The following is a 26,210-nucleotide window of genomic DNA, read 5'->3' on the forward strand; positions in this document are numbered from 1 at the left end:
TCACTTCGTACTCAAAAGGTTCCCAGTACGACAGCAATAAATTGATGTCCATTGTGTAAGAAGACAGCAGATTGCGAAATGACCTGTTCGGGGCCTCTAAAGATTTCTACGACGATGTCGCCCACCCCGGTGAGCTCCTCTACCTGTGTTGAAGTAGCATGCCATTGGCTATGGCTATCTAGGAGGCCCCCTAAGGGCCTATATCGCAGTGTGAAACTCGTAGTGACTGTTGAGGTGGCTTAGTGGACCAGTAGGAAGTCTGCATGTACACTGTTGAAGGCCCCGAAAGGGACTCTAAACTGTCAGGTTCTAAAGGGTTAACGTCCAAGCGAAACATTCTCCTACCCCCATCGTAAATTAACGATATGTAAATTAGCGACGATATCTCTATCATCAGACTCACGTCACATATTAGGACGTTATCAAGAGCTTCCGTTGACATTCTCGGATACTTATTCTCTAAGCTTTGCTACAATAGGTACATGTCCGTAACATTTTCCCCCAAAGCAAGTTTACTTTTAAATGCTACAGTTAATAGTATATTCTACTATTAACTGTAGCATTTAAAAGTAAACTTGCTTTGGGGGAAAATGTTACGGACATGAATCTACTGTAGTATGTTTCCAAGCATGAGTACTACTATTTTAGTCGGCATTATATCCAATTAAAACGTTTCCACTTTTCAACAAATCAAATCGAACCTTCCAATTACCCTCCATCATTCCCTCATTCCCTCTATTCACAGTATGTGGTCGTCATCCACTTCGTCGGACGTGGATCTGCTCTTCCCCAGACGTCCCCGCCGTGGTCCCAATAGCTCGAATGTCTCTTCAACACGCCGCAGTAGTGCCACCAGTCGTTTGGAGCAACGTCGTCGTGATCTGCCGCCGCATTCGGTGTCTACAGGCAGCTTGTGGGCGTTTGACGGGTCCTCCACAGTTTCAGCGGGCTTTGCGTCTTCCACGACCGTTACCGACTACAGCGGGGTATCAGCAGCTCCTACATCGTCTGATGAGTCGAACGCGGGCCCTCCAGGTCTCCAAAGCGGCGTGAAAACTGCGAATCATGGCGTTATCGGGTCGTACTCCAGTGGTGAAGTTACAGCTCGAATGCTATGGAATAGACCCGAAAGAGAAGAAGAGGAGCGAGAAGAAGAGGCCCTTCCTTCGTATCTGAGCTATCTACAGGCTCCGTCGCTCCCAGGAGACGCCACAGCTGCAATATCAGCTCCAGCTTTTGGTCCAATGACGAGTATGACCCAGACGAGAGATGACCCTATGGAGATGAAGAGCCAACAGCTTGCCAGGGCACTGCAGGACTTTATTATGGTGCAAATGCAGGGAATCCCGGGCAGTTCGAGCTCTGTAGGAGGCTGTAACTGTGAACGTCGCGTGATAGAGTTGGAAAAGCAGGTGCAGAGTCTGCTAGCGGCTCAGAAACAGGATAATTCTGTCCCAGAGGACTCGGGAAGTGCTCTGGGAGATCGCGTATCCACGCTGGAGGGACGACAGAGTGCGTTCCAGTCGCAATTGGCGCAGATTTCCAAGGTACTGGGCGTGCCGGTGGGTAAACACGGCAAGAGCAGTCAGCTTAAGACCCTGGTACAGACGCTGCATGAAGAAATCGACTCAAAAGTCCAATCAGGTAGGACATTCCAACCTCTAAATGTCCGTTTAAGCTCTAACACATTCCTTATCATCCACAGCGGTCGCTGAAGTGGAGGCTGCGTGTGTAGCCAGCGCTTCCAAGCACACAGAGGAGTTGATAGCCGAAGCAGCCGCCTCTGCTTCTTCCTCTCCTGCTGGGGAGTCGTCCACGCCGTCTGATCCCAACGAAGAGAAGAAGCAGCAGACTGCCAGTGACTTTGACACCGTTTCCACCTCTGGGCTGCCTTTCTCGACTGTTTTGAATGCGTTAGCGGAGGAGCACGAGGCGTCGTTGACTAGATTGAGCACGCACTTTGACGAACGTCTGCGTCTGGAAGGATCACAACGTATAGCGTTGGAAGGACGCATACGTGCTCGTCTTGGCGAGCTGGAGGAGTGGTTACAGCAGGTTGAAGGGGAGCTGGGAGGCTCCCACTTCCAACCTGCTGCGTCCACTACTAGTTCGTCTCTCGCTGCTATGACGAAACAACTGAACGCTCTTGAGACGCAATTAAGTGAGCTGGAAACCTCGTGGAAAGCGCAACGCCGGGAGGTCCACGAGATCTGCGCCAAAATGGAACAATTACCGAATTGTGACGAGTTACAGGCTCAGCTGGCTCAGCAGAATGACGAGCTCCAGACTCTTCGAGACAACGTCGCCAGTGTGGAAACAGCAGCGTTGTCAACCCGTGACGAGACTCACGCGGTGACTCGCACGGCCCAGGGCCTCAAGTTAATTGTGGAAAAACTGGTACGTGACACAGGGTCGGCCGAGGAGCTACTGCAGCAATACGTGAGTACGATTACTCACCAAGTGGCCAGTGTGACTCGGCAGTACGTGTCTGTGCGCATCCGAGACAACAATCGACTGCTGGACGCCACGCTGCGTGCGCGAGTACCCGACTACGTTGCAAACGAGAGCGAAAGCTTTTTACTGGTGCGTCCGGAGACCAAGAAAGAAGGTGAAGGCCACGAAACGATCCATCTTGATGCTGCGGGAACGGAGGGGAGTGATAATTTCAGCTTCGTACTACGCGAGGACGACGAGAAGGGCATCCGCCGCTTGCTGGCCAGTCAGCGAGCTACTAAACCCGGCACCATCAGCACCACCATTAGCTCAGACGCTAGTGCTGTTGCTGCTGCTGCCGGTGGGATGTCAACGTCTTAATCTGAGTACCAGACCCCTAATTAGGGGTCATTTTTGCATTAAAATGGGATACGTCTCTTGAATACTGCTGTTGCTCAACACAGATTTATCGAATTTGTTAAATGTTGACTCGGGAGCACAGTAGTACATGTTCAGCACTGTTGAGCCATGTACTGGAGATATGACTCGCACTGGACATGTCTACACCAAGGATATTATAAAAAAAAAAAAACGAAAGAGGATCGCAACGCTCAGCTCTGAACTGCAACGTCTCGATCGGCAACGCTTGCGTGCGATAAATCGAATTGCTTCCGTCGGTCTCGTTCAACCACAGCTTAAGCATTAAGTATAGCTTGCTCCGTGGCCGCTGTCTAAAATTTTTTTTTCGTGTACTTGCAGCCATTCCTCAAAAGTGGGAACTTGTAGTCGGAGCACAGATTGTGTGGTGAATGACTCCCATCCGAGCACGGGGTGCGTAGTTTCTGGACCAGACGAAGTTAAACGAGCTGCAATAACGTTCAATGCTGAACCCAACGCTCTCTGTAAACAGGCCGTGTAAGTGAAGAAGAAAGTGATGAACGTTGGACGAGAGCCGCTCGAATGAGCGACGCACGATTTGTTTCTGAAACGAATGATGTAATTAGCAGTCTCATGCTCAGACAGGTCACTTGGATAGCCGCCTCTTGCGTGAAAAACGCTTGCGATGCGTAGCCACCTGTCAGTTACTCGTCCAAGGTCTCAAAAAGTGAGTCAAAGCAATGTGCAGGCGGCGAAGAGCTACGATATCTGCAGTGTGCACATCTTGTGACTTTTATGAACCTCAAAGTAGAGTTGGGAGTTGCACGCTGTCCTAACTTGAGCTTGAAGTTTTGCCAAAAGGATTTGGCATGTTCGCATTTCGAGTCCCTAAATTAGGGCGTTGCAAGGAGTGGCATGCATGCAAACTCATGGTGTGAAGAATTTACTGCTCGCCATCTCCGTCCAGTCAACGGCGCGACAAGTGCACGTGACTGTCTACAGTTGGCACCCAAAAACTAAATCACACGACACATCATAAAACACTAGAACATTTACCATTACTTCTACGACACGTATCATCGTACAGGATGCTTCACTGTATTAAAATCCTCGGTGGTCGTAAGATTGCAGCTAGCGATGTCAAATCTTACTCCAAATCTGCTGACAGAGTGATAACGACGCCTAGTTTTGTGCATTATTGCTCGTTTTGAGTGCAAAAATCGCAGGAGATTAGCCTGAATTCAGTGTAAATACTATTTCAGAACGAATAAAACGGGCGATCGTCAGCCGAAATTTTCGCGGCGCTTCCGTTGGCTCTCAGTACAGTACCGCCAACAACTTCACTCAAGTGTTTTGAGTCCAGGCACCTAGCTCCACTATAGCCAGTGTACTACCATATCCCGTCAAGAACGAACGTCTACGAAGGCCGCGAACGCTCAATCGCTACCGTTCCCGTCGTGACTCAGCATACACTCGATGTCTCTGTGGTATCTGGCCAGAGAGCTGCTGGCTTTACTACCTAGGTTGCAGTTGGCCAGAATTAGCGACGAATGCGTTTCGTCATCGAAATGGATCCGATCCAGACGTGGCTCAGGGACGCCGCCGCACAGAATGCAAAGTGGCATCGCTGCATGTAACTTCACCAGTGAAGCGTACGCTGGCAAGTTAAAGTTACTGCTATTTTCAGGGAAAGTACAGTTGATTTTCGTGCCAAAAAAAATGCTGGTAATTTACTCTTAAGTTCGACAACTTTTGACGCATGAAAACTGAAATCGGATTGGACAGGGATGACAAGCATACATGCGCCGACTCCCGCGACAGAACTGGGCCAATCTGTCATGGGAGGATCATCTTTGACAGGAAAAAATGCGTTTCTTTGCCACATTTTTGTGAACTGGAGCAGTTGAGTGAATTAACCGCAGAATCGTCCCCAGAGAAATGCGACTGTGGCATGACTCTCTCCGGCAAACCTGGCGCAAATACTCTTTTCGCCTCATCCAATGCGTCTGCGCTGGATCTCGTCGTTGTTACGCAGTGTCGTCTGTACTTCGAAGCTGGCCACGACAGTTTGCAGCGATTCCTTCCGAAGTTCGTAAGCTCTCCGGCTGTTCGTGGACTCAAGACAACTTTCTCATCACGCACTGGCAAAAAAAAAAATAAACTTGTAACGAGATTGTGAGCATTTGAGCTCGCCCTGTCGCTTACGCATCTTTGCCGGAGGTTTTTTTTTTCTGTCTAACCTTCGACTTTTTTTTTTTTTTTCTCAGCCGGAGAATTGGCAATGCTAGCCACAATTCTCGCTCTTCACTTTGCAAAGGGTTCCTCAAGACGCAAGTGCAAAAGAGTTGCCGCAACAAACTTTTTTGCGTTTCGTTTCGCTCAAAAATGCTCTACAACCCGTCGGCGTACAAGAACATGAGCGCGACCAGCTACGCCGTCGCCAGCCCCGATGGAGCCAAGCGCCACATGATCTCGATGCCGCGTCGCAGGGACAGCCCGCCATTGCCAGGCCTCGTGTCCATGCTGCAGCAGCAGCGCAACCCGCAGGAATCCTTCATTCTGTCTCCGCACTCGCTGCAAATCGCCCAAGCGCCTCGAGCCACCACGCCCAGCACCAGCAGCGAAGACGGCTCGGAGCCGCTTAAATACACGAGCACAATGTACCGCCCGAAGATCGAGACCAGCCCGATCTCGGAGCAAGAGCGCAAGGCCGTGGCAACAAGCATTGCCGCTTCGTTGGCACCAACGGCGACAGCTTCATCCGTTGCCGCCCCGCCAGTGAAATCGTCGCGGTATTTGCGGGAAATGGACCGCCGCGCCATTTTATCCCGCATCGAGCAAGGCGAAAAGCAGTCGGCACTGGCAAAAGAGTACAAAGTGAGTCGAGCGGCCATTTGCAACCTGAACAAGCACAGAGACGAAGTTTTGTCCAGGAAAAATGGCAACCCGCTGGCCAAACACCCCAAAAAGCCGCGCCCCAAGACTTTGAAAACGAAAATTGGCAAAAGCGGATGGTCCCCGACCAGAGAGAATTTGCCACAAGAGCAAGAGGGGGTGTACGAGATCAAATCGCGCGCGGCGGCGCTGCTACTCACGACTTTAAGGAAGAAACACGCCACGGTGAGTGAGTTCCGACGCTCGAGCGACCGACTCATGCGCATCGTGATGGAGGAAGCTCTGGCGCATGTGCCGGTCAAGACGGTGGAGATTTTTTTGCCAAACCACAGCAAGTCGGACGGTGTGGCCCTGGAGCACCCGCCGTGTGCCGTCTCCATGGAACCAGCAGGGTGCCCCATGCTCGATCTTTTCCACTTGATGGAGCCGGATCAGCCCACGGGCTACGTGAGTTTCGGCGATATGTCGGCTTCGCCCAGTGATTCTCAGACCGGAGACGTGCAAGCCAAGATTGGTGGCAATAGACTACCCAGTAGCCTAAATTATCACAACGTGTTCGTTATGGATCACGTGGTTACCTCCGCCGAGGTGGTGATCGCCGTAGTGAGACGGTTGCAGGAGCACGGAGCAGTCGAAGCCATGATTTCCCTCGTGGCTCTAATTGCAACTCCGGAAGCGGTGGAAAACATTCATTCTGTCTTCCCAGCACTGAAAATTGTCGTGGCACAAGTGGATAATGGAGGAGAAGAGCTGACAGCGCCGTCCCCAGTCGATATCGAGGCCATGCGCATGCGTGCATCGACTACTGATATGATTCTGGATCGCCTGGAACAAGTTTATCACGGCCTGTCACCAGCCACTCCATACTGAAGTGCTAAGCACAAGAAAGTGAGTTCTTAGGTATAATGACGTTAAAACTCCATGTATACTAAATAGTGATAAGAAAAACAAAAAAGTTAGCATGAAACATGAAAATATTCCGGAAAATGTTACATTTACGAAACATTGAATACGATACTTTTTTTTTTTTTTATTATTTTAAAGGTAAATAGTTAAAGCTCGACTCGAGATGCAAGTGATAGAGACGCATAGAGCGAGCGGAGTTGCTGTCCCAGTCCAGCTTGTTGTTGCAACAACTGCTGGTTGCGTCGCTCCAGGTCTGCTGGCAACACTCGAGCTCTCGGCGGCGTGTTCTGGTCGCTTGTGACGGAAGCAGGAGGACTCGTTGCGTCCGAGACGGGGGTAACTGGAGTCGCTGGTTGCACTTCCAGTGCTGACACCGACGTGGCCTGTTGCACGAGTCTTTGCTGCTTCTGGATCTCGTATCGACGGCGACAGCGCTCCCGTTCACGCAGTTTCTGCTCTTGTGTTGCATTCTGACGGCGCATACGACTGCGCTGTGCCTCTCGTTTACGTTGCTGCTCGGTCGCATTCAGTCGGCGTTCTCTCGAGCGCTTCATCTCTCGTTCTCGGGCGTCAGGAGACGCCTCAGCACGGCGCAATCGACTCCGAGCTCGCTCCTCGGCGCGTTGTCGCTTGCGAGCTCGTCTCTCGGCGTCTGCCTGTCGTTGCGCTGGCGTGAGCTGCTCTCGGCGTCTTCTGCTCCGCTCTGCTTCTGCCCTTTTAGCCTCAGGAGTTGCGTTCATGCGACGCAGGCGGCTTCGCTCTGCCTCGATCGAGTGTCTCGGAGTTGTAGCGATCGATACACTTTCAATAGAAATTTCACCTGCTTGTTGTAAATATCCCGCTGGACTAAGACTTGCCGTATTGTGACTGGTGAGATTCCCACGACTCAAAGAGCTGTCCACTGCCGGCAGCATACTGAGAAAAGAATTGTACGCGGCTTCGTGGAACTGTCGTAGATGCAGCAAGGCCTGTCGACGTCCTAGCTCGTTGGGCTCGAAGGCGTGAGGGATCTCACCGCTCTTCCGGGCTTGTTTGCACCTGAATATTTATTATAACAGTAAATATGTTAGTTTTTTTTTCATTACTTTTACATGAATATAATAATAAAAACTTACAATCGACAAGACCAACACTCGCGCTCAGCGATTTCACCCCATTTGTTGTCTTGCATGGAAATCTGCCGGCAAAAAGAAAAAAGTTAGACACAAAGCGACGAATGGCAAATCGTAGACTTGTGCTCACCATTCTCTTCTCAGTGGACTTGAGCTGGCCGAACCACGCCTTGGCATCTTTCTTGCGCCGGGGCCCGAAGCGCACGCGCTGGTTCTCCTCCTCGGAGCAGCCATTGAAGCGGTACAGCACGTTCTTGAGGTGGCACGTCTTGAAATGCGTCACGAAATATCTGTCACAATTGAATAACAAATATTGCCACCAGTGAGCAACTTTTTTTTTTTTTTTTCACTTTAGATAGCCAGTGTTGCTGGCAACGTGGCAACTTGCCACTAAACACGCACCGCGGATGCCGCAGGAAGTCAAAGAAGAAGTTCTCGTCGCACTCTTCGCAGCGAATGAGATTCGCACGGATGTGGTCGAAATGCTCATCGATGCGCGGGCCTGCGTCTCGTGCAGTAGCGTCAGTCTCCATTTTTCCACCTTCTCCACACTTGAGATTTCTCTAAACTGAAATGTGGAACAGAACAGGCAACGAAAACTAGAAACGCAACGTTGGTGGCGGGATTGTGACAAATTGGTGGTAGTAGTCGAGTGGCTTCAACGCCACTAAAGCGGGGGAATTTTGCCGATCAGAGTCGTTTAGCCCCAGACCGAGTCGAGTGATAATGGCCCGCGTGTTCGTTGGCAACTTGCCCGAGGACGTGCGTGAGCGCGAACTCTCCGACAAGTTCGAGCGCTTCGGGCGCCTTACGAGCGTACGCATCAAGTTCCCGGCGCGGCCTCCGCCCTTCGCTTTCCTGGTGCGGCAATCGTTGGCAATCATTTTTTTTTCACTTTTGCCACTCATCAATTGCAACAATTTCATTTGCCACATGCAGACATTTGAAAACGAACAGGATGCCAGTGACGCGGTGCGATCAATGAATAAGTACGAGCGATTTTTTTTTTCGCATTTTTTTTTTAGTGAAAAACTCTACGACTAATGACATTTTTTCAGCTCAACGTTCTCAGGCAGTCGCATCCGAGTGGAAATGTCACGTGGCATCGACGACGCTCGGTTCGTATGAAATTTAACAAACATTTTTCACAGATTTTAACACTGTACTAACCTGTTTTGCCACCTTGCAGTCCTCGAGGCACTCAGTACCGCGTCAAGATCACCGGACTACCAGACACCATGAGCTGGCAAGACCTCAAGGATTTCCTCCGTAAAGGCGGAGATGTCGTCCACAGTGACGTGGATCGCCGTGGCAATGGATCCGCATCGTTTGCCACTCCAGACGAAATGCGGCGTGCCATTCGAAAATTGGACGGCACCGATCTGGATGGCGAACGCGTCCGGATCCGAGAAGAAGACGCTAAAGGACGTTCACGGTCTCCGTCTCGCTCCCGTTCGAGATCTCCGCCTCGACGTTCGAGTCGTAGACGCTCCCCGTCTCGTTCGCGTTCGAGATCTCCACGTCGCTACAACAACCGAAGCAGTCGCCGTGATCGCTCGCGGTCTCGTTCCCGTTAAAACGTTTGCCGGAGTGTTTGTCACTCGCGCTGTCAAAGTGAAATTTGCCAGCAGTTTTGATTTTGGTGACAGCGTATCATGTCAGTGGAGAACTGTTTTCCACTACGTCATTTGCGCAATTTTTTTTTATTAAGTCAACGTCACTATTTGGAATTTTCAGTTTTTGTTTTTGCTGAAAAAAAAAAAAAAAACTGGTGCTTTTATCCGAAGTTTTTGCGCCAGAGTGTGATCTCCTGTTGTTTAAAGTATCGCCGGTCTTCTTCATCCACCAACACGAGGTTCAGGAAGTATTTGACGGAGAATCGACTCTGTACGTTGCGATACGTCGGGGTAAGAGCGTACGGCGCAAGATACAGCCGAACTGGAACACTTTCCCCCTTGACCGGCGCGCCGTCCATGATCTCGAACTTAGTGACCGTCTCACTCTCGCTGTGGCGCTGAGCTCCAGAGCCCACACTCTCACGACGTAAGATCGCCAGCTCCATGTGTTTGATCTTGATTCGCACCAGCAGGAAGAAAATTTTGCCGATCACCACGTCCTTCAGGTGATATCTAGACGATAAAAAATTTAGATTAAAAAAAAAAACATTTTTCATCACATTTTGTTTTTGCCACTTACCGGGATTTGTCGTACTCGAACTCGATGTGTAGACAGTCCTCGATGCCCACTTCCATCTTGATAGATCGATCCACAGGTGGCGGGGGAGCCACACGTTGCACCCAGAGATCTTGCTCTTGCACGAGATTACTGGCGTAGTTTCCTCTTGCCAACGTGGCACGCAGCACATATCTGAGTTTGACACTTTTGCCATAGTAACTTTCATGGGGTTTTTCCACTTTGGCAAAGTTGAACGCAAAAGTGTGTTCCCCTTCCATGACTCCCCCGCTGGGTTGCAACTCTCGTACTGAGTTTGTGAACTCGAAGCCGGCATTGCGATCCACGGGCACTTCGATAAGACCCAGAAGTTCCAGCTTCAATCCAGTGTGTTCTAACCGCTTGCCAGTGTCCACTTTCACGGTTAAAACCCCGCAAATATCTTCGTCGTCGCGGAAAAGTGGCAACTCTCTGGATATGCCACTTTTTGCATCGTCGAAGCGCGGAACTTTGAGTTTCACACGCTGCTCGTCCTCCAGGGTGAAGCTGAGCTCCGCAGATGGCACACCGAAGCCGAAGAGGTTCTAAACCAAGTGGCAAAGTGGACAGTTAGATAAAAGAGAAGCGAAAAAAGTGAGAAAGCCAAACCACTTGCCATGATAAAAAGAAAACAATGTGAAAAATCTCGGTGAAAAGGACATTCTTAAACTATGTACGCCACACTAGTTTTACTATGATGTCTACACAAGTTTGTTTTAGTATTATTTTTAGCAACTTTGCAACGTTTTTCCAATAGACATTTCTCAACTAGAGATGGACGAAGTCAACGATTCCACTAGTCTCAACTCTTCATCCCTGACCTCTACGTCTCCGCGTACGTCGTCATGGAAACGCATTGAGAAGAAATGGAATCAGGTTCAGGTTGGCCACCAGGGATCCTACTCCGTTGAGCGGTTGGAACTTCTGGATCATTACTGCAACAATACTTCGCTGGTTCGAGTGGTTCTGGTTTGTCTTTTCACTCCGCTGCCATCACTTTTTGTAGCTGTTGCTCTGGAATGTTTACCTCTACAATCGCCATCCGCCGGGTGGGCTTCGAACTGGATGTTCTGGCTTCGAGTAAGTCTCATGTTGCTGATCATTAACCTCGCTGGAGCTTCACAAGGAAATTTATTCGTTCTGGGATACAATCAAACAGTTCGACAGGTAATTTATGCGTCGATCGCAGTAACTTTACTGCAAAGCGGATCGTTTCTTCTTGAAGCTATGATTATTGGCTTCCCCGTGCCGTTCATGTGGCAGCTCGGCTCTATAACGATGGGGATTTTCGTACCTATAGTGACTCGTTTTGTCAACGGACCTGGGGTCTTTGTCAACGGCTCGGCTCTTGCTCAACACCACAAGCGGCTTCTAAATAGTTTTTTCGTTCACTTGGCATTGATAGGAGTGTACCCGCTATGTAGAGTGTTGTATGACTTGATCCCTCATTTGTATCGGGGTGTTGTGGTCTTTATTATCCCTCTATGGAAATTTGCAGCAAAACGCTTTGCAGTGCGGATGGTTCACGAATTGGAAGACTTTGTTCCGGAACTGGTGGCGTTTTCAGTCGATTTCTTCAGTGCTCTCTTTGTGTCTGTGTGTATGTCAACGTCTGGATCATTTCACTTGACTGGATTGTTTATCACGGTTGATATTTTGTTCGCTCTTGTCAAATTTCGTACTCTACACAAGGACGAGAAAGTGATTCGACAGCTGCTACAAGATCGACGGTATATGATAAGTTCCCAACTAACGAAATCCGAGTCTTTCGGACTGTTGCCGATGATTCTCGAGGTAGTGAGAAACCCTAAATCGTATGGTGTAACCTCGTTTGACCGAGTACGACTATGGGCTAGCCCACCCCACCTCGTCCCCGATACACTGTACGAACGCTTACAAACTATGGGAAAGTCTTGCATTTTTGGAGGCAACCAAGCCGATCTAATGCGAGTTTCGTCTTTCATACAAGTTCCTACTACTATGTTTTTAACGTGGAAATTTCGGCAGATATCGGTGATTCCTGCACCCTTGACGATAGTGCCAAGAACAGCTCAACTTCCACCCAATTTGCGAAAGGAGAGCAGCGTCAGACCCACCGATCCGTCGAAGTATCTCGTTCTTCACGGCCTTCAACTGCTATTTAACTGTGAATATCTCGTGCTAGTGGAGTACATTGAATGCGTCGTTCCGTTCGTATTCGTTGTGTACAAATTGGTACTGGAGAGATTGCCAAATGCTGTCTACTTTCCTAGTGGCTCTGGGAACTGGGGTATCCCAGCAGTGACAAACCTGTTAGTGTTTGGAGTACTGGAAGTTGGTTCACTCGTTTTACTTCACGTTTTTCTGCAACGAAAGTTTGGTTTTTCTTCGTTGTACCAGCTCGCGTTTGTATTGAAAACCCAGGCTTCTGCTATCCAAGCTCACTTATTCCCCGTGACTATCTTTTTACTCCAGTATCAACTCGCACATTTAGGTACGTGATCATTTTCTAAAACAATCAATTGGAGTTTAAATCACCGTTTCTGATACCTTATCCAGGTGTTGATTTTACCTTTCGCTTTGAGTGGCTTCGTGACAAAATTGAATAATTTTTCGATGTGCTAGCGATACTACGTAAAATACGTCGGTGCTTTCAATTAGGTCTCTTAGTTTCGTTATCACAATGCGATACTAATGGAAAATGGCCCCCGCCCCTCCGCTTTTGCTTATCTACGACGCGGTGTCTATTTGCTGCCGGAACTTGTGTCCAATATGCCGTCGTACACGTCGTCCACACCAAAGTAGCTCTGGAAGTCGGCGTGCAGAGTCATGTTGAGTCCGGGCATCTCGTCCACACAGGATTTATCCAGACTAGCCAAGTCACCTTCATTGCTGACGTACGATGCGAAAATCTTCATGCCGCATGTTTCAGTCGCAGGATCGAATGGGTCAAGTTGAGTCCACAAGAGCGCGCCGTGGATAGAATACTCGAACGTGACCAGCTCCTTGTTGTCACCTTTGAGTGATTTAAAAAAATATTTCGCATAGTCGTGCGGTGTTTGCGCGTCCAGTTTACTGCTCATCACCAAGACACTGACCTGACTTGGAATTGTGGCACTCACGTTCCAATACTTGTCGTGCTTGTAGATGATTCCCGGTGCATCGTAGTCGCCAACCTTCAACTGGTTACAAGCCTTGGATCTGTCCTTGGAGAAGGCACAGTACAGTGGGACCGTCGCGTACATTCCAGTGCTGATGCCATATTCCGTAAAACGATTTGTCATCTCAGTTATCGAAGGCTGCGGTCTCTCCCATAGCTCCGAGAAGACGATGAGATTGTACAACAGTACAGAGTAATACAGATCCGTGTCATCCGAATTGCCGACGCTTTGAGCGTACGTACTAAAGAAATGATTCAAGACGTCGACGTCCTTGGAATGGCAGCGCTTGAGTCTGTAAACCAGGGGAGGGATAATGTTGCGCATAGTTGAATCTGGTAATAGGGTGTTCAAGAACATCCTTAGAGATTGCGACGGATCCACCTCGTACCCAAGGTTATTCATAATAGCTGCACACGTCGAGTTGGGTTTGTTGTTAAATGTATCCAACAGAGCGTAAAGTGTAGAACCCAAGGTATGTGGTTTTTTGAAATGGGCATTGCAGGTACGATCTCGTGCACAGAGTTCCATGAAAGCGTCGCCAACTTTACCAGAATCAATATCCATTCTTGAGAAATAGGGAAACAGATCAGCAGGCGCCCTTGTGGTAGACGTGACTCCATCCAACACATAGCCAGTAACTTGAGGAGGAGAGAGATGCATAATGCGTTCTACCAGTAACGTCCCGTAGCTTGTGCCGTACACGATTGTGTTCTCGCCGTTGGAGAACTCGGCTAACAAGGTTACGAGGTCTTTTGCCGCACTCGTTGTCGAGAATGACGCGAGATCGCCGTACTTACGCTCCAGTGCTTGGGCACACGAAGGAACTTCAGAAGGATCGATGCTTTTACCATTAGGAGATCCACTCGTAATTGCCTGCGCTGCAGAGCAATCGAGAAGAGAGCTACGTCCGGTGCCACGATGATCCATCGTATACACGTTCACAGCTCCCTTAAGTTTTTCGTACAGCGTAACCATTTGAGATTCCACTGTAATAGAACAAACAATAAGAAAGCTTAGTAAAATCTACGATCAATGCAATCTGTCAAAACGTTGACGTCGGTAACTTACGGCCGTTGGAGGCAAACCCGGGACCTCCTTCTAGAAGCCAGACATTACTAGCAGTCTTTGGTTCGGCGGCTGGAAGTCGCTTTACGAAGATGTCGATAGTCTGGTCCACCCACTTGAGCGCTTCACACACACCAGGATAGCACAGGGGGGCCGAGTACGTAGCACACTCAGCACTCTGCACGTCAGAACTCCCAGTGCCGAATGTGTAGTCGGAGCAAGGATACCATCCATTAAACTTGGATGTCTTCGATGTTGTTTTAGTCCCAGACGAAATCTGTAGGATAGTAGCCGCAAGAGAGAGGACGTAGCGAAGTTGCATTTCCACTTGAATGGAGATCGTGCTGAGTCGCGAGTTCCGAGCGAATTTCGAAATGGGGAAGAGCGAGTGAGCCAGTGTCCGATGGAACATTCATCGGGTGGATTGGTACATCTCGTAAACAAACGGATTCATTTGCGATAAATATCCAGATCTGTCATTTCCCTCATAAAAAGACGATGAGTGAATGTTAACGTCAAGTTCTCGTTCACTACTTTGGCGAAGTTTAGATTTTAACGGCAACGTCGACAGCACTACTGTACATATCCGTATATTGCAGTGTAGGATCAATATGTTGATTGCGGTGGTTCCTCCACGCACACTACAGTGTAGGATCAATATGTTGATTGCGGTAGTTCCTCCACAATCAAACATGTCAGGATAATGGTTATGACGTGCAATTTAGTGGTATAGAAAACACTATTCGTGTAGCTTTGAATGTGCTGCATGTATGATTTAAGCGATCTACACAATAATGTTGTTGTCAGCGATGAAGACAATGTGGCTCACAGAATCGGATTTAGGTAGCTATGCCGCTTAGAGACAGCACTCCCTGCGGTTGAAAATCGGCTGATTACTGGCTGTTCGGGGACTGCAAAATTGAGAACTGTTACGCTTTTTTTTTGGGTGTTGCCTCCACAGTTTTCGATGATCTATACCGCGTGTGAGGATAATAATAACTTTGTAAGTATTCAACACCTCTGTCAAAATTATTGTGTGATACCCCTGTTTCACCATCAAACATGTGGTTGGTTGCTGCTGAAAACTGTGAGCAGAGTTTAGAGTAAAGTAATCTGTACTTTCACTCTTTTCACGCCAAACATTAGACGTCAAAATTTAAGGTTAACATGCAAACGTCGACAGCACTAATGTACAGTATTCGAATCCTAGCTCAACCCTACGATAATCTTTGCAATTATCTTTTTGCTGTGCATGTTTACTGTGACGTGGTCGCTGACTCTGAATTAGCGTAAACTTAATATTGAGTGTCGTTTTTTTACATCAGGATACGATTCTATTGGTCCAAAATCGCATGGATTTCCAACAGACAAGTGTGAGGAAATATAACAACCACACGAAGAAATCTGGTGAACACAATAACCCATCTCCAACAAAACGACAAAAACAGAACCATCATACGGCCCTTTTAATTACACAGCGCTCTGTCCTTGAGGCGGCGACACGTACTGAAGTATTGCTAAGAAAGTAACAAATGTAAGACTAATTATAATCAAAAGTAACATTTTTCTAAAGTCTAAAAGTAACGTTTCTTTGCAGCCGTCGATCAATTTCAATTAACAAATCTCAACCGCAGGGCAGGCGTCCCTCAGCCCCACGACAAGGCGTCGCAGTTCCAGACCTGTACGCAGCGCAATGGCGGGGCTCAGTGTCTCCCAGCTCCCCCCGAGTCCTTCCTTGCCGGCGACGTGGTGGAATACTACAGCCAGGGCTATGTCTGCGGCGACCGGCGTGGCCACCGCATTGCGGTTGTTCTGAAGATCGTCTCAATGGACGACAACCCATTCCCCGTCTCGCTGGACACGCAAGAGCCGCTGCCACTGACCGCCATGGTGCGCCGCCGATTCGACGGCGTCGCCAACGAGCTACCCATTGACCGCGTGCGCTGGCGCAAGCTGCGCTCCAACAAACTGGTGACCGGAATGCATGACGCTCCTACGTCCGCGGATCGTCTCGGCGCTGCCATGAAGGCTGCTGTCCTTAGTGGCGAGCGGTGCCATACAACGAGCGGAACGCGAAGGGACCAGCAACCGCCTGCCCCACCGGCTCTTTCTGAACCCACCACTCAACGCTGCAGCTCGCGGTCTTTCCAGTCCGCCCGGCCGATTTTGCGACTGAGCCGTTCCCAAGTAGCTTCATGGTCTTGATGGCGGATTGCACCCGAGGGTTTGGCGCCAAACCCCCTCGAGGCGCCGACTGACGCCATCGTGGATCTCACAGCAGACGAGAGGTGGAAGGAGACGCTGCGGAGGGCGTAGACGGCGCTACGAAGGGCGAGGAGGACGTAACGACCACAGATGAAGTGCCGTCGCCACCTCCTTGGTCGCGGAACGAACTGCAACGTATTGAACGCGTGATTGAAGCCGAGGTCACGGACGCACAGCCGCGGGCTGCAAGCGACTTTGTCAAAGCCATCCCAACACGTTGGCAACGCCAGAAGATACGCCATCAGAGGAAAGTAAAGGGTGGAGACTGGAGCAAGGGACGTTCTCGCAAACACCGTCACGAGGCGATGTGCGGGTTGACCCGCAGCGGAACGCAGCTTTACTACTCTCATGCTACAAAGACAGAGAGAGTGAAGGACATTCTGCGTCTACGGGGGCTACGGACACGACTGCGAGAACTACGCCAACGTCGGCCTACTTACCAGAAGCCACCGCCATCGGTCAACTTTCCACCTACTCTTCCTATTGAGGTGCAATGGCCGAGCAACATTCGCATGGTAACCGAGTGTCTCAATCCTGAGGGCGTGCAGTTCAAGGACGCTGTCGATTTCAGCAGGTGCTCTTGTACAGGCGACTGCTTCATGGACTTGTGTGCGAATGTGGACGGCGCTTTGTATTGCACTCCAGATGCCTGTAATTTGGATGGCATACGCAGCAACGCCCCGAGGACACTGGCCACTTCAAAACTCTTTGACACTGATCGGGTGGGGCTCGGTGTGTTCACAAGCACAGACCTTACCGCCGGAGATGTCATTAGTGAATACGCAGGCGTGCTCAACGCTTCCGATCCTATCGACGCGGGACAACCTGGCCAACGCATGAAACACAATACAGGCTGCGCTATGCTGCTAAACGCGAGATCTACGCGGAGGCAGTACATCTACGTGGAATCGCTAAATTGTGGATCGACCGTACGCTTCATAAGTCACTCGCACACTCCTAACGCAGCGTTCGTCGAGGTGTACAACAGATCATCCGTGAAAGTTCTCGTCAGGATGACCAAGAACTTGTACGCTGGCAGTCAAATTACTGTCGACTACGGCAACCAGACTTGGTTCCGCTGCGCGTGCGACGAGTGCTGGACTGGTGCGGATGGAAGTGAGGACGACGAAAGTAGCTGAATCCGATCGTTCAGACATAACCCTCGTGCAGATTGTGTAGTACGGAGTTTAAACAGCTTGACGAAATCCATGGAAGCGGGTTGAAAGACGAAACTGCACTTCTGGAGGTCGAATTGTACAAATGTAAGTCGTCTTCACACTTCCCTGAATAGAAGTGAAGCACAAGTATTAAGAAGGACATACGCGTACCTCAGCTTGCCTGGTGATCAAAACAACAAGTGCTGGACGGAAACGGATCATTCTCTCATATATATCTGAAGCTATGGAAACCCTCACGTGTAATAGATGCATTGCTGTAATATTTACCGCTACAGAATTTCTTATCGACACGAAAAGGAATTTTTGGAGTGCTGGGCTCAATCGAAACTGAGGGTGGGCCCAACTTCTCGAGATCTATCAGTGGATCGTAGAATGGCTTCAAATCCGCGCTTCCTCTTGCGCCTACTAACCAAAATTTCTCGACCGCTGCTATCAACATGTGTAGTAGCACGAAGGACAAATAACACGTGCACGCAGGTACTGAATGCAAAGCAATAGTCGCACGGACTCTACATCAACCGCCCGCCCACCCGCCCACCCCACAAATCTCCCTCCACTTCCTTGCGTGCATAATTAGATCCCATCTGAGCTGAAACCGCGATTCCAGCCTCGCTACGCTTGTTTGGAGCCACTGGAATGCATGGCGCTGGTAATGCTATCCCACGAAGGGTAGAGTACGCTCCAGCACGTACAGAATCCACATCCTGGTCGTGGGCGAGTCCGCATCAGCTTCCCCACCCTGCGCGCGAGGGTTGGCGTCGGGCAGACCCCAAACTCGAACGACCGCACGCTGCTCGACTGGTCCTGGCAACACGCACTTAGTTCTCGTAGGGGGCGACCCCATTTTCAACCGCCGACGCAGTGTATAGTCTGGTTTCAACAATGGGTTGAAAGTTTCGACAGGGTTGTTCGTAGAGGCGAAACCTGTAGGGGTTGCGAACACTTGCCACGTCCCGAAGTGTCTAGTGCTCCACTGACCGTATATGTACTGGGCGAATACATGTAGTGTAGAGTCCTCCATCCAGCGATTTAAAATCGAACGCAGCATCTTCAAATAAGCTCTTTCACATTGTGCAAAGTGTAGATCGTATACATCCCTTAGAAGTGTAGCTGCCAGACCCGAGGGAAAACACTTGATTGCCCTGAACCTTTTTCATAACGTGGAAGAAGCACATAAGAAACCGATACGCCGGGTGATCCCCGAACACGGCGGCAAGCGCATTACACTGCGCCTTGTCTCCGTCCGCCATGAAGTAATGTACCTGAAGGTCTTTGCCGGAGATCCAGTAGTAGAATCGACGGACGGCTGCTAAGGGCGCCTGAAAAATGGGCTGTATCTCTTGGGAGATTACAATCAGAGCGATCAGGTGAAATCAGCGCGAACGGTCGGATATCCCCACCACCAGCACGGGGTATCCGCACTGATTGAATTTGTACGTTGCGTCTAGGTGGAAAATAAAGCACTCCGGGGGCACCATCAGCCGTAGCATCAATGGCTTTGTCGCCAGACCCGCGATGAAGGGTTTCTCATCCGATCCGTTGCCCACTATCGGCTTCCCAAGCTCGTCTAGCTGCCAGCCGAGCGTGAACGGCTCCGTCATCCCCTCCGATCCATTGTATGCACGTTCGGGCACCCACGCCCGCAAGTCGTCCACACAATCGTGATTTCCAAGTGATTTCGCGAGTAGTTATTTACGAAGTTCTGCACGGCTTTTAGAGCAGATTGGTCTTCTAGAGAGGTCCCTAATTTACGTGAGAGCTCGTGCCAAATGCGCATTGGCCGGAGGTGGTTATCCGCCAGCTCGCGGCAGTACGCTTTCTGTGTAGATGTCAGTTTTTTGCGTTTAGGAGATGCGACGACTGAGTCACGAGACACTTCACGATCTTGCCTCTCCAGCAGCATTTGGCGGCACTGACGTGACAGTAGGTATCGGAGGCGCAGGCAAGGAGGCGGTATCTCATCTTGTGCTCCGAGCCCATGCACATTGTGCATGCCATCGTCTGGTTTTTCTTAATATCGATGCTCTTTATACCCTCCAGCACCGCGTCGGCCGTGGCGGCGTCAACATGGACGGCTCTCCCTTCCCATGAAACCCGTCTAGGCATGGTCGCTTGGGTGGATCTCAAAGCATGGCGTCCGCCTCACACACAACCGTTACTGGTGTGAGACACCTGTCCACACAGCGAGTGCTGATTCGCCATAGGGAACCTACCCGCGCCTTGTTTGCGCGCTTCCAGTGCAAGCCACCTGCGGAGCAAAAACAGTCCATCTATTGTGCTGCCACAACACTGTTGCTGTGGTGACACATTTTTATTGTGCCATCCAGATCGCACTGTACCATGATTCCACTGCTGTGTGCCAGTTAGACTGTCTCGACAAGTTTCCATCCGGAAATTTTGATTATGGGACGCAGTGCGAAATTTTCGACCAAGATAAGATTAGAATTAGTAAACTTTCATTGGTAGTTAATGGATATTAGGCAGTCCGCTCTGTGGGTCCTGACCCGAGTCATTATTAGGCTTTTTCTGTTATTTAGCGAAAATTTGTTGTAGCAATCACAATCTTCACTCTACAGCACCGATGAAAAGGCATGATATCGAGTCCCGTATTACGATGTAGTGGCGACCCTGGTAAGAAACAGCGAAAAAACTTTATTTCATTGTAATTACGCTTGGGCAGATGCAATTATTGCATACTGTCATTTCTTGCATTTATTGCAGATATGGCATAATGGTGGCATCTTATGCAAAATGCATGAAAAAATATCCTGCGACAATTTCGATGTTTACTACTTCTCTGGTCCACGACACTATGCGCAATTGGTTTTTTTTGTGGTGCACACAATACGTTTTATTGGTCAAAACTCAACCCTCAGGCAATACGGCAACGTGCTCTCTCGCGCCAGTAATTTCAACGGAAACTAGCCAGTAATTCCTACTCTCTCATAAAGCTTTCATCCCAACACAATGCACACGCCGGGTGCCAAAGAAATATCTCCGCAGGTCCGCGTAGCTGTCGCTCTGTTTTTAGCTGTTAGGTCAAGCAACGACAAAGTGCAAAGAGGCTGTATTAAAGCTGCGGCTGAACGGTTTAAGATCTCTCGCCGTAAAGTGTCCGCGATATGGAGCAACCGCGACAGCTTCGAAGCTCTTGTTGCCCCTCGAAAACCAAGAGCATGTGGACGCACTCAACTTTCTCCAGCGGAAAGCGCTGACAAAATTCATGAAGCGCCCATGAGCGCGCGCCAGACGTTGCGCTGCCTCGCCTCGGCTACTGGCTTTCCTAAGACGACGCTGATGCGCCACTTGGCGGCAGGTGTCTTTCGTCGTGCTACGACTCGTGTTAAGCCGAAGCTGACAGACGTGGACATGGCACGCCGCTTCGCTTTCGCTCTTGCTCATGTGGAGCGAGCATTTGGTACGTTGCTGCAATACTTAAAACTTCTATAAAACTAACCTTGTTTTGTGTTTGTTTCTTATTAATAGGAGGAAGAGACTATAGAATGCATCACATGTATGACTACGTACACGTAGATGAAAAATGGTTTAATTTATACAAGGTATCGACAAGATATTACCTCACCAAGGATGAGTTTGCACCTCATCAAGCATGCCCCAACCGCCGCTTCATTGGCAAGGTCATGTTTCTTGCAGCCGTAGCGCGGCCGCGGTACGACGCTAAATGCAAGACTTATTTCGACGGAAAAAATCGGAATTTGGCCGGTTGTAGAGTACGTGCGTGCTCAACGATGCTCGGCAAATAGAGCAAAAGGCACTGCTGAGATGAAAAACGTCAACATGACACGAAAGGTGTATGTGAAGATGCTCAAGGAAAAAGTATTTTCAGCGATTCGCCAACTTTGGCCAGGTAAAGCAATTGATTAATTATTTTTTATATTTATCGTACTGTAGGGAGAAAATCTCTGTGCATTAAGGTGCAGCAAGGCAACGCTGGGACACATGTTGCAGATATTCTTGAGGCCGGAATCGGGCACGGCTGGACGAAAGAGATGACGTGTCAGTCACCTCGTTCGCTGGACATGAACGTCCTCGATCTTGGTCTGTTCAATGCTATTCAGTGTGTTCAGTATCGCTACCCTACGCATAACCTCCAGGGGTTGATCGCTGTAGTGGAAGACGCTTTTCGAAGTTTACCACGCACGACAATCGACAAGTGCTTCGTTACGCTTCAAAGGGTTTTGCAGTGTGTAATTTCCTGTGGTGGTGGCAATAACTACGCGTTGCCTCTGGTACGCAAGCTCTTTCTAAACGCAAGATCAACCGCAACTCCGTCTTCGCTCCCCATACCGAAGGAGATTGTCATCAAAGGCTTCCGCTTGCTAGAAGCCAAATAAAAGTGCGGTTTTACCTAAAGTGTCGCTTAAATCATATGTAGAATCGACCATAACTTTTTAAATAAATCGTTACTTACCTGCTATTGGATAAATCTCTGAGTGAATGCGAATTTCATCGAGAAAAACCTCAATTTATTTCCGTGCTGTCTCTTCCGTAAAAGCAACGTTTTAGAGATAAAACAGATCCATGCAATAGCCAGTATCGAGAGGATCCAGCATTATTTTTCAGCGTGAATATCGCTAACTTGCCTAAGTTTTACGAACAAAAGACTACTAGGCCCTGGAAAACCGAGCGTAATGACGATGTTGTAGTTCTCATTTCGGAACAGTTTTCCCCAGCAAAAATCCCCGAATGCAGCAAGAGCTAAGCTGTCTGACGATGGTTTTTTTGTTGTCTAATTCGTTCTAAGGCCAATATTACACCCAAAAAACCGAAACGCGCATGTTATCGTGGACCAGAGAAGTACACGCTAAAAATTGCTCTGACCGGAGCGAAGGCTCCGCAGTCTTGTGGCAGCGATCATCCTCGCCCACACGTGTTGGACCTTCGATGAAGCACGTCTGCTTCTTCGTAGAAGCGCCTGGGCCTTTACATGATGACTACAGGTTGAAATACATGAATCCGTTGCGGGTACGTGTCCAACCGGCATTAGTAGAACCGGATACAACTCATGCTTGCCATCAAACATCATTCGTCATTTTGAGCTGCAGCGATAAGGCAGTTTGACCATCTTTACTCAGCGTCAAGGACGGCGATGACGCGTACACACCCGGCCTGGAACGAGTTCATCATTGACGAAGGGAAGAAATAGCCCGACGTCACGTGCAAGCACTGAGGGGCCTCTCTGCTGAAGTGCCAACCCAGAAGAAATCTCGCGCACTTGTCGAAGTGCTCCAGCTTACCGGAATCTGAACGACTCAAGTGGAGTTGATATGGTGAGCCTCTTGCTTCAAAAAGCAAGCGTAAGCACATGAGGAGGAAGAAGACGAGCCACGCACAGTCCCCAGGGCTTACTCAGGAGTCAGTGATCACCAATGCTCTCTGAGTCATTTCAAGTGCCACCCTTTCAATTTACCGACAACCTGAGCAATGACATGAAGGATCACTACCAAGTGCTGATCGCCAGGGGATTGTACGCTGCAGGTTTACCATTTCGCGCCTTCGAAGTTCTTCGGCTTCTCAAAGCACTTTGTATTCTGCAGCCAGCGATGAAAGAATATTTGCCGACTCGTAAGGCATTGTCGGGCCGCTTACTAACGGCCGAGTACAACCGCGAGATGGAGGCCGTGTGCTCACGACTGCGCGATGAACCAACAGTAGCACTCGTTTCGGACGGATGAACAAGTGTCGGCAAAGTGAAGGTCGTGAACTACATTGTTGTTTCCCCTTTGATGCGTCCTTTGGTGTGGTGTACGAGGACATATGGCGACGACGAGCAAACGTCAGAGTACGTGGCCGAACAAATCGGCGAAGTGATCGACGAAATAACCGCAGCTATCCGCAAGGAAGTGGTTGTGTCGGTAACGACGGACAACGCCCCGTCATGCTGGCCGCATGGGGGATCCCTGAGAAAAAACGACGAAGTTGATGCAGCAGTCATGTCATCAATCTCGTTATGGACGAAGTGCTGAAATTGTTATGGATAAACGGAGCTCTCAGCAATGCTGTCACGCTGGCCAAGTTTATAAGAAATCATCTCCAACTGCTTGCAAGGTTCAGGAGGAATCACAGGAAAAGCACCGACGCACGTTGCGCTTGCCCGTGCCAACTAGGTGGTACTCAAGTTATGAGTGTATGAAAAGTGTGTACGACAATCGCCGGCTCATCGACAAGGTTTTCAACCAAGAGAAGTCCATGAGGCGGTTTAGCAAGAGGAACCCAGTTAGGTTTCGTGAAGGTTGTCGGATAGCACAGACCAGCATGTTCTGGAAACGCTTGAAGTAGGTGATGAGATTTTCATTATTGATGCTATTGCAACACAGGACCGCGATCACTCATATATCTCTATGGTATACTATCAGTTCTGCCAGCTGAAAACCAACGCGCTGTACACCACTAACGTTGACGGGGTACCAAAGCAAGTCCAGACCAAGATTTTGGAAGCGATCCAAGCCAAGCGGGACTTCGTCCACACCGAGACAATGGGGTTTTCTTTTCTTTTGGATCATACCAAGAAAGTATCGGACTTTGTGGACGCCAATTTAGCTGACAGCATTGAAACGTTGAAGACATTAGCTGTGCAATTGGATATCGTCTTGACGGAGGCTGAAAAAATTCGCATCGATGCTGAAGTCAACGCTTTCTAGGTGAGGAAGCTCCGGTGGTCGCCTCGACGACGAAAGAAGCAGGACGGCGTTACGCCTTTGCTCTGGTGGATGGATGCAGCGCCCACTTACCCGTTGTTAGCTCCGCTTGCTTGTCGGCTTTACACGATCCCAACCTATTCAGCTGCCAGCGAAAGATCATAGAGTATTCATGACTTTATTCATTCCAAGAGGGGGAACCGGTTGATCGCAGCAAGGGTCGTGAAGCTCGTGCTCATTTATGCAAACGCAGGCGACAAGGATGCCACGACTAGTATCCTCAGCAAAGCGTTGGACGAAAGCGGGAGTGGGGATGACGACGACGACGAGGTGCTGGAGGAGGATTTCGAGCCGGAAAGCAGCGATGAATCCATGGAGAGCAGCGGAGTTCGAAGTGAGGGCAGCGACTTCAACGCGTTCTCGTTCGAGGGTAGTGAAGAGCAAAAGAGAATTTATAGCTTGCGTAAACGAAAATCTATTTTTATCCGCGGCCAGATGCAATGCATATTATGGCAGCGATGCATCCGATGTACTGCAATATGGCAGCGATGCATGCATCTGCCCAACACTAATTGTAATGATAACCATATATTTGCAAGTCAACTCCTACTAATTCTGAAAAGAAGGCATTCGAGCCATCATTGCTTTGTCTCCAATCGCCTTAAGAGTACCGTTGACCCTAACAAATGTCGAACATAAGGCTGCGCAAGTAAGCCTCCAGGAACTTCTTGATACGGCCCCAAAACGTGAAATTGTAGCAACCATGGTCGCGAACAACATGACCGTGGCACAGTCCACAGAGAAGATGTAATCGTGGAATAAGGACTTGCAGAAAATTGTCAAAAAGCTTAAGCTTGGAGACAATATACCCATTACTCGCTCAACGATGGTGTTTTATATTACCAGACTGGTGACGATGAAAGTCCGGGACTGTATATTCCGGATGACGAAGATCTGAGAAACCGCGTCATTTGCGAGAACCACGATGTAGTAACGGCAGGTCACCCGGGTCTTATAAGACCTATGTCGCAGTACAGGACAAGTGCTATTGGCCGAAGATGATGAAGTATATCCAGCGTTATTGCAACACTTGTTAAATGTGTCAGCGCAACCAGACGAGACAAGTGAAGACGCCGGGATTACTTCAACCGCTAGATGTACCAAGGGGTAGATGGGTAGACATTGTGATGGATTTCGCGGTGTCCTTACCTCTTAGCAAAGATAGCCGTAACACAATCATGGTCATCGTTGATCAATTGACCAAGCGTGCAAAGTTCATTGCAACGCAGATAACGGACAGCGCAGAAGATACTGCGATTGTTTTTATAAAACAAAATGTAAAAGATCAAGGTCTTCCGTAGACGATTGTGTCTGATCGTGACTCCAAATTACGTCCAAGTTTTGGCAGGCTGTTATCACTGCTATGGGAACGCTGCATAAGCTGTCATCGGCGTTTAGACCACAGAAGGATGGACAAATGGAACGTACAAACCGTTTTATCGGAGATTATCTTCGTGGAGTTGATTGGGATGAGTTTCTTCATATGGAAGAGTTTGCCTTTAATCGACTTGTGCATTTGATGATCAGAATGGCACAGTTTGAAGCGGATCATGGGTATATTCGATACATGCCTGACGATGTATCGTCCGATTCGGAATTTAATATTTTGGAGAAAGCGGCAAAAGCGATCTTACTCCGACAAGAAGTCTTCCTCAAGATATCACAGAACCGTATGAGTTAAGCCTAGGAGCGTATGAAACACTACTAGGACAGGAACAGATGTGGTGAAGCGCCAGTTGGCTTTCGTGAATAAGAAAACTGATTGATGGGAAGCGACCCGATCCAGCCTTGAGACTCATGGTCGACGACGGTGCGTCAGTGATTACGTCATCATCGGTGAGGATTACGCAATCATCGGAGTGGATCGACATGGTGCAATCATTTGGGTACACGATCGACCGACAAGGA

The 26,210-nt window shown here is 49.2% G+C and overlaps 10 protein-coding genes across 12 annotated transcripts; 7 read left to right on the forward strand and 3 right to left on the reverse strand.

Annotated features, from left to right (window-relative positions):
- The first annotated feature begins 691 nt into the window (after positions 1-691).
- Positions 692-3,004, forward strand: PPTG_04401 (hypothetical protein). The gene is made up of 2 exons (XM_008896645.1): positions 692-1,644; positions 1,706-3,004. Exons 1-2 carry the CDS (start codon positions 747-749, stop codon positions 2,812-2,814), a joined length of 2,007 nt encoding a protein of 668 aa, XP_008894893.1. The 5' UTR covers positions 692-746; the 3' UTR covers positions 2,815-3,004.
- Positions 3,005-5,118: 2,114 nt separating this feature from the next.
- On the forward strand, positions 5,119-6,721 carry PPTG_04402 (hypothetical protein). The gene has a single exon (XM_008896646.1). The coding sequence runs from the start codon at positions 5,197-5,199 to the stop codon at positions 6,574-6,576; it is 1,380 nt and encodes a 459-aa protein (XP_008894894.1). The 5' UTR covers positions 5,119-5,196; the 3' UTR covers positions 6,577-6,721.
- Positions 6,712-8,648, reverse strand: PPTG_04403. 2 transcript variants are annotated; one of them, XM_008896647.1, is made up of 4 exons: positions 8,127-8,648; positions 7,855-8,014; positions 7,728-7,789; positions 6,712-7,650 (listed from the first exon to the last, which is right to left on the reverse strand). In XM_008896647.1, the coding sequence occupies exons 1-4, from the start codon at positions 8,255-8,257 to the stop codon at positions 6,759-6,761; spliced, it is 1,245 nt and encodes a 414-aa protein (XP_008894895.1). In that variant the 5' UTR covers positions 8,258-8,648; the 3' UTR covers positions 6,712-6,758. The 2 variants fall into 2 exon arrangements, with proteins under 2 accessions (XP_008894895.1, XP_008894896.1); XM_008896648.1 differs by lacking the exon at positions 8,127-8,648 and having other exon boundaries at positions 7,855-8,071.
- Positions 8,091-9,492, forward strand: PPTG_04404. 2 transcript variants are annotated; one of them, XM_008896650.1, is made up of 4 exons: positions 8,091-8,585; positions 8,664-8,713; positions 8,783-8,842; positions 8,914-9,492. In XM_008896650.1, exons 1-4 carry the CDS (start codon positions 8,451-8,453, stop codon positions 9,299-9,301), a joined length of 633 nt encoding a protein of 210 aa, XP_008894898.1. In that variant the 5' UTR covers positions 8,091-8,450; the 3' UTR covers positions 9,302-9,492. The 2 variants fall into 2 exon arrangements, with proteins under 2 accessions (XP_008894898.1, XP_008894897.1); XM_008896649.1 differs by having other exon boundaries at positions 8,091-8,713.
- On the reverse strand, positions 9,414-10,571 carry PPTG_04405 (hypothetical protein). Its single transcript, XM_008896651.1, has 2 exons — positions 10,552-10,571; positions 9,414-10,480 (listed from the first exon to the last, which is right to left on the reverse strand). The coding sequence occupies exon 2, from the start codon at positions 10,231-10,233 to the stop codon at positions 9,502-9,504; it is 732 nt and encodes a 243-aa protein (XP_008894899.1). The 5' UTR covers positions 10,234-10,480; positions 10,552-10,571; the 3' UTR covers positions 9,414-9,501.
- A 2,087-nt stretch (positions 10,572-12,658) lies between these two features.
- PPTG_04407 (hypothetical protein) lies at positions 12,659-14,552 on the reverse strand (the record flags this gene model as incomplete). Its single annotated transcript, XM_008896652.1, has 2 exons — positions 12,659-14,061; positions 14,144-14,552. The coding sequence occupies 2 exons, from the start codon at positions 14,550-14,552 to the stop codon at positions 12,659-12,661; spliced, it is 1,812 nt and encodes a 603-aa protein (XP_008894900.1).
- Positions 14,553-15,492: 940 nt separating this feature from the next.
- PPTG_04408 (hypothetical protein) lies at positions 15,493-17,544 on the forward strand (the record flags this gene model as incomplete). Its single annotated transcript, XM_008896653.1, has 3 exons — positions 15,493-15,643; positions 15,738-16,338; positions 16,419-17,544. 3 exons carry the CDS (start codon positions 15,493-15,495, stop codon positions 17,542-17,544), a joined length of 1,878 nt encoding a protein of 625 aa, XP_008894901.1.
- Positions 17,545-20,550: 3,006 nt separating this feature from the next.
- On the forward strand, positions 20,551-21,938 carry PPTG_04409 (hypothetical protein; the record flags this gene model as incomplete). Its single annotated transcript, XM_008896654.1, has 4 exons — positions 20,551-21,001; positions 21,070-21,253; positions 21,348-21,451; positions 21,496-21,938. The coding sequence occupies 4 exons, from the start codon at positions 20,551-20,553 to the stop codon at positions 21,936-21,938; spliced, it is 1,182 nt and encodes a 393-aa protein (XP_008894902.1).
- Positions 21,939-23,033: 1,095 nt separating this feature from the next.
- PPTG_04410 (hypothetical protein) lies at positions 23,034-23,279 on the forward strand (the record flags this gene model as incomplete). The annotated part of the gene is made up of 1 exon (XM_008896655.1): positions 23,034-23,279. One exon carries the CDS (start codon positions 23,034-23,036, stop codon positions 23,277-23,279), a length of 246 nt encoding a protein of 81 aa, XP_008894903.1.
- A 666-nt stretch (positions 23,280-23,945) lies between these two features.
- PPTG_04411 (hypothetical protein) lies at positions 23,946-24,814 on the forward strand (the record flags this gene model as incomplete). The annotated part of the gene is made up of 3 exons (XM_008896656.1): positions 23,946-24,230; positions 24,435-24,672; positions 24,738-24,814. The coding sequence occupies 3 exons, from the start codon at positions 23,946-23,948 to the stop codon at positions 24,812-24,814; spliced, it is 600 nt and encodes a 199-aa protein (XP_008894904.1).
- Between the last annotated feature and the right edge of the window lie 1,396 nt (positions 24,815-26,210).

This window comes from Phytophthora parasitica, assembly GCF_000247585.1.
Source record: "Phytophthora parasitica INRA-310 unplaced genomic scaffold supercont2.5, whole genome shotgun sequence".
In the NCBI taxonomy this organism is placed as follows: Eukaryota; Oomycota; class Peronosporomycetes; order Peronosporales; family Peronosporaceae; genus Phytophthora; species Phytophthora nicotianae.

What these genes read in the sequence shown, in the direction of transcription:
- PPTG_04401 (XM_008896645.1), top strand. Translation starts at nt 747, where the DNA reads ATGTGGTCGTCATCCACTTCGTCGGACGTGGATCTGCTCTTCCCCAGA. An exon ending in CGACTCAAAAGTCCAATCAG is followed by an intron (nt 1,645 to 1,705) that starts GTAGGACATTCC and finishes TATCATCCACAG; the next exon opens with CGGTCGCTGAAGTGGAGGCT.
- PPTG_04402 (XM_008896646.1), top strand. Translation starts at nt 5,197, where the DNA reads ATGCTCTACAACCCGTCGGCGTACAAGAACATGAGCGCGACCAGCTAC.
- PPTG_04403 (XM_008896647.1), bottom strand. Translation starts at nt 8,257, where the DNA reads ATGGAGACTGACGCTACTGCACGAGACGCAGGCCCGCGCATCGATGAG. An exon ending in GACTTCCTGCGGCATCCGCG is followed by an intron (nt 8,015 to 8,126) that starts GTGCGTGTTTAG and finishes CAATTGTGACAG; the next exon opens with ATATTTCGTGACGCATTTCA. An exon ending in AGTCCACTGAGAAGAGAATG is followed by an intron (nt 7,790 to 7,854) that starts GTGAGCACAAGT and finishes TTTTGCCGGCAG; the next exon opens with ATTTCCATGCAAGACAACAA.
- PPTG_04404 (XM_008896649.1), top strand. Translation starts at nt 8,451, where the DNA reads ATGGCCCGCGTGTTCGTTGGCAACTTGCCCGAGGACGTGCGTGAGCGC. An exon ending in GCGGTGCGATCAATGAATAA is followed by an intron (nt 8,714 to 8,782) that starts GTACGAGCGATT and finishes ACATTTTTTCAG; the next exon opens with CTCAACGTTCTCAGGCAGTC. An exon ending in CGTGGCATCGACGACGCTCG is followed by an intron (nt 8,843 to 8,913) that starts GTTCGTATGAAA and finishes GCCACCTTGCAG; the next exon opens with TCCTCGAGGCACTCAGTACC.
- PPTG_04405 (XM_008896651.1), bottom strand. Translation starts at nt 10,233, where the DNA reads ATGCCGGCTTCGAGTTCACAAACTCAGTACGAGAGTTGCAACCCAGCG.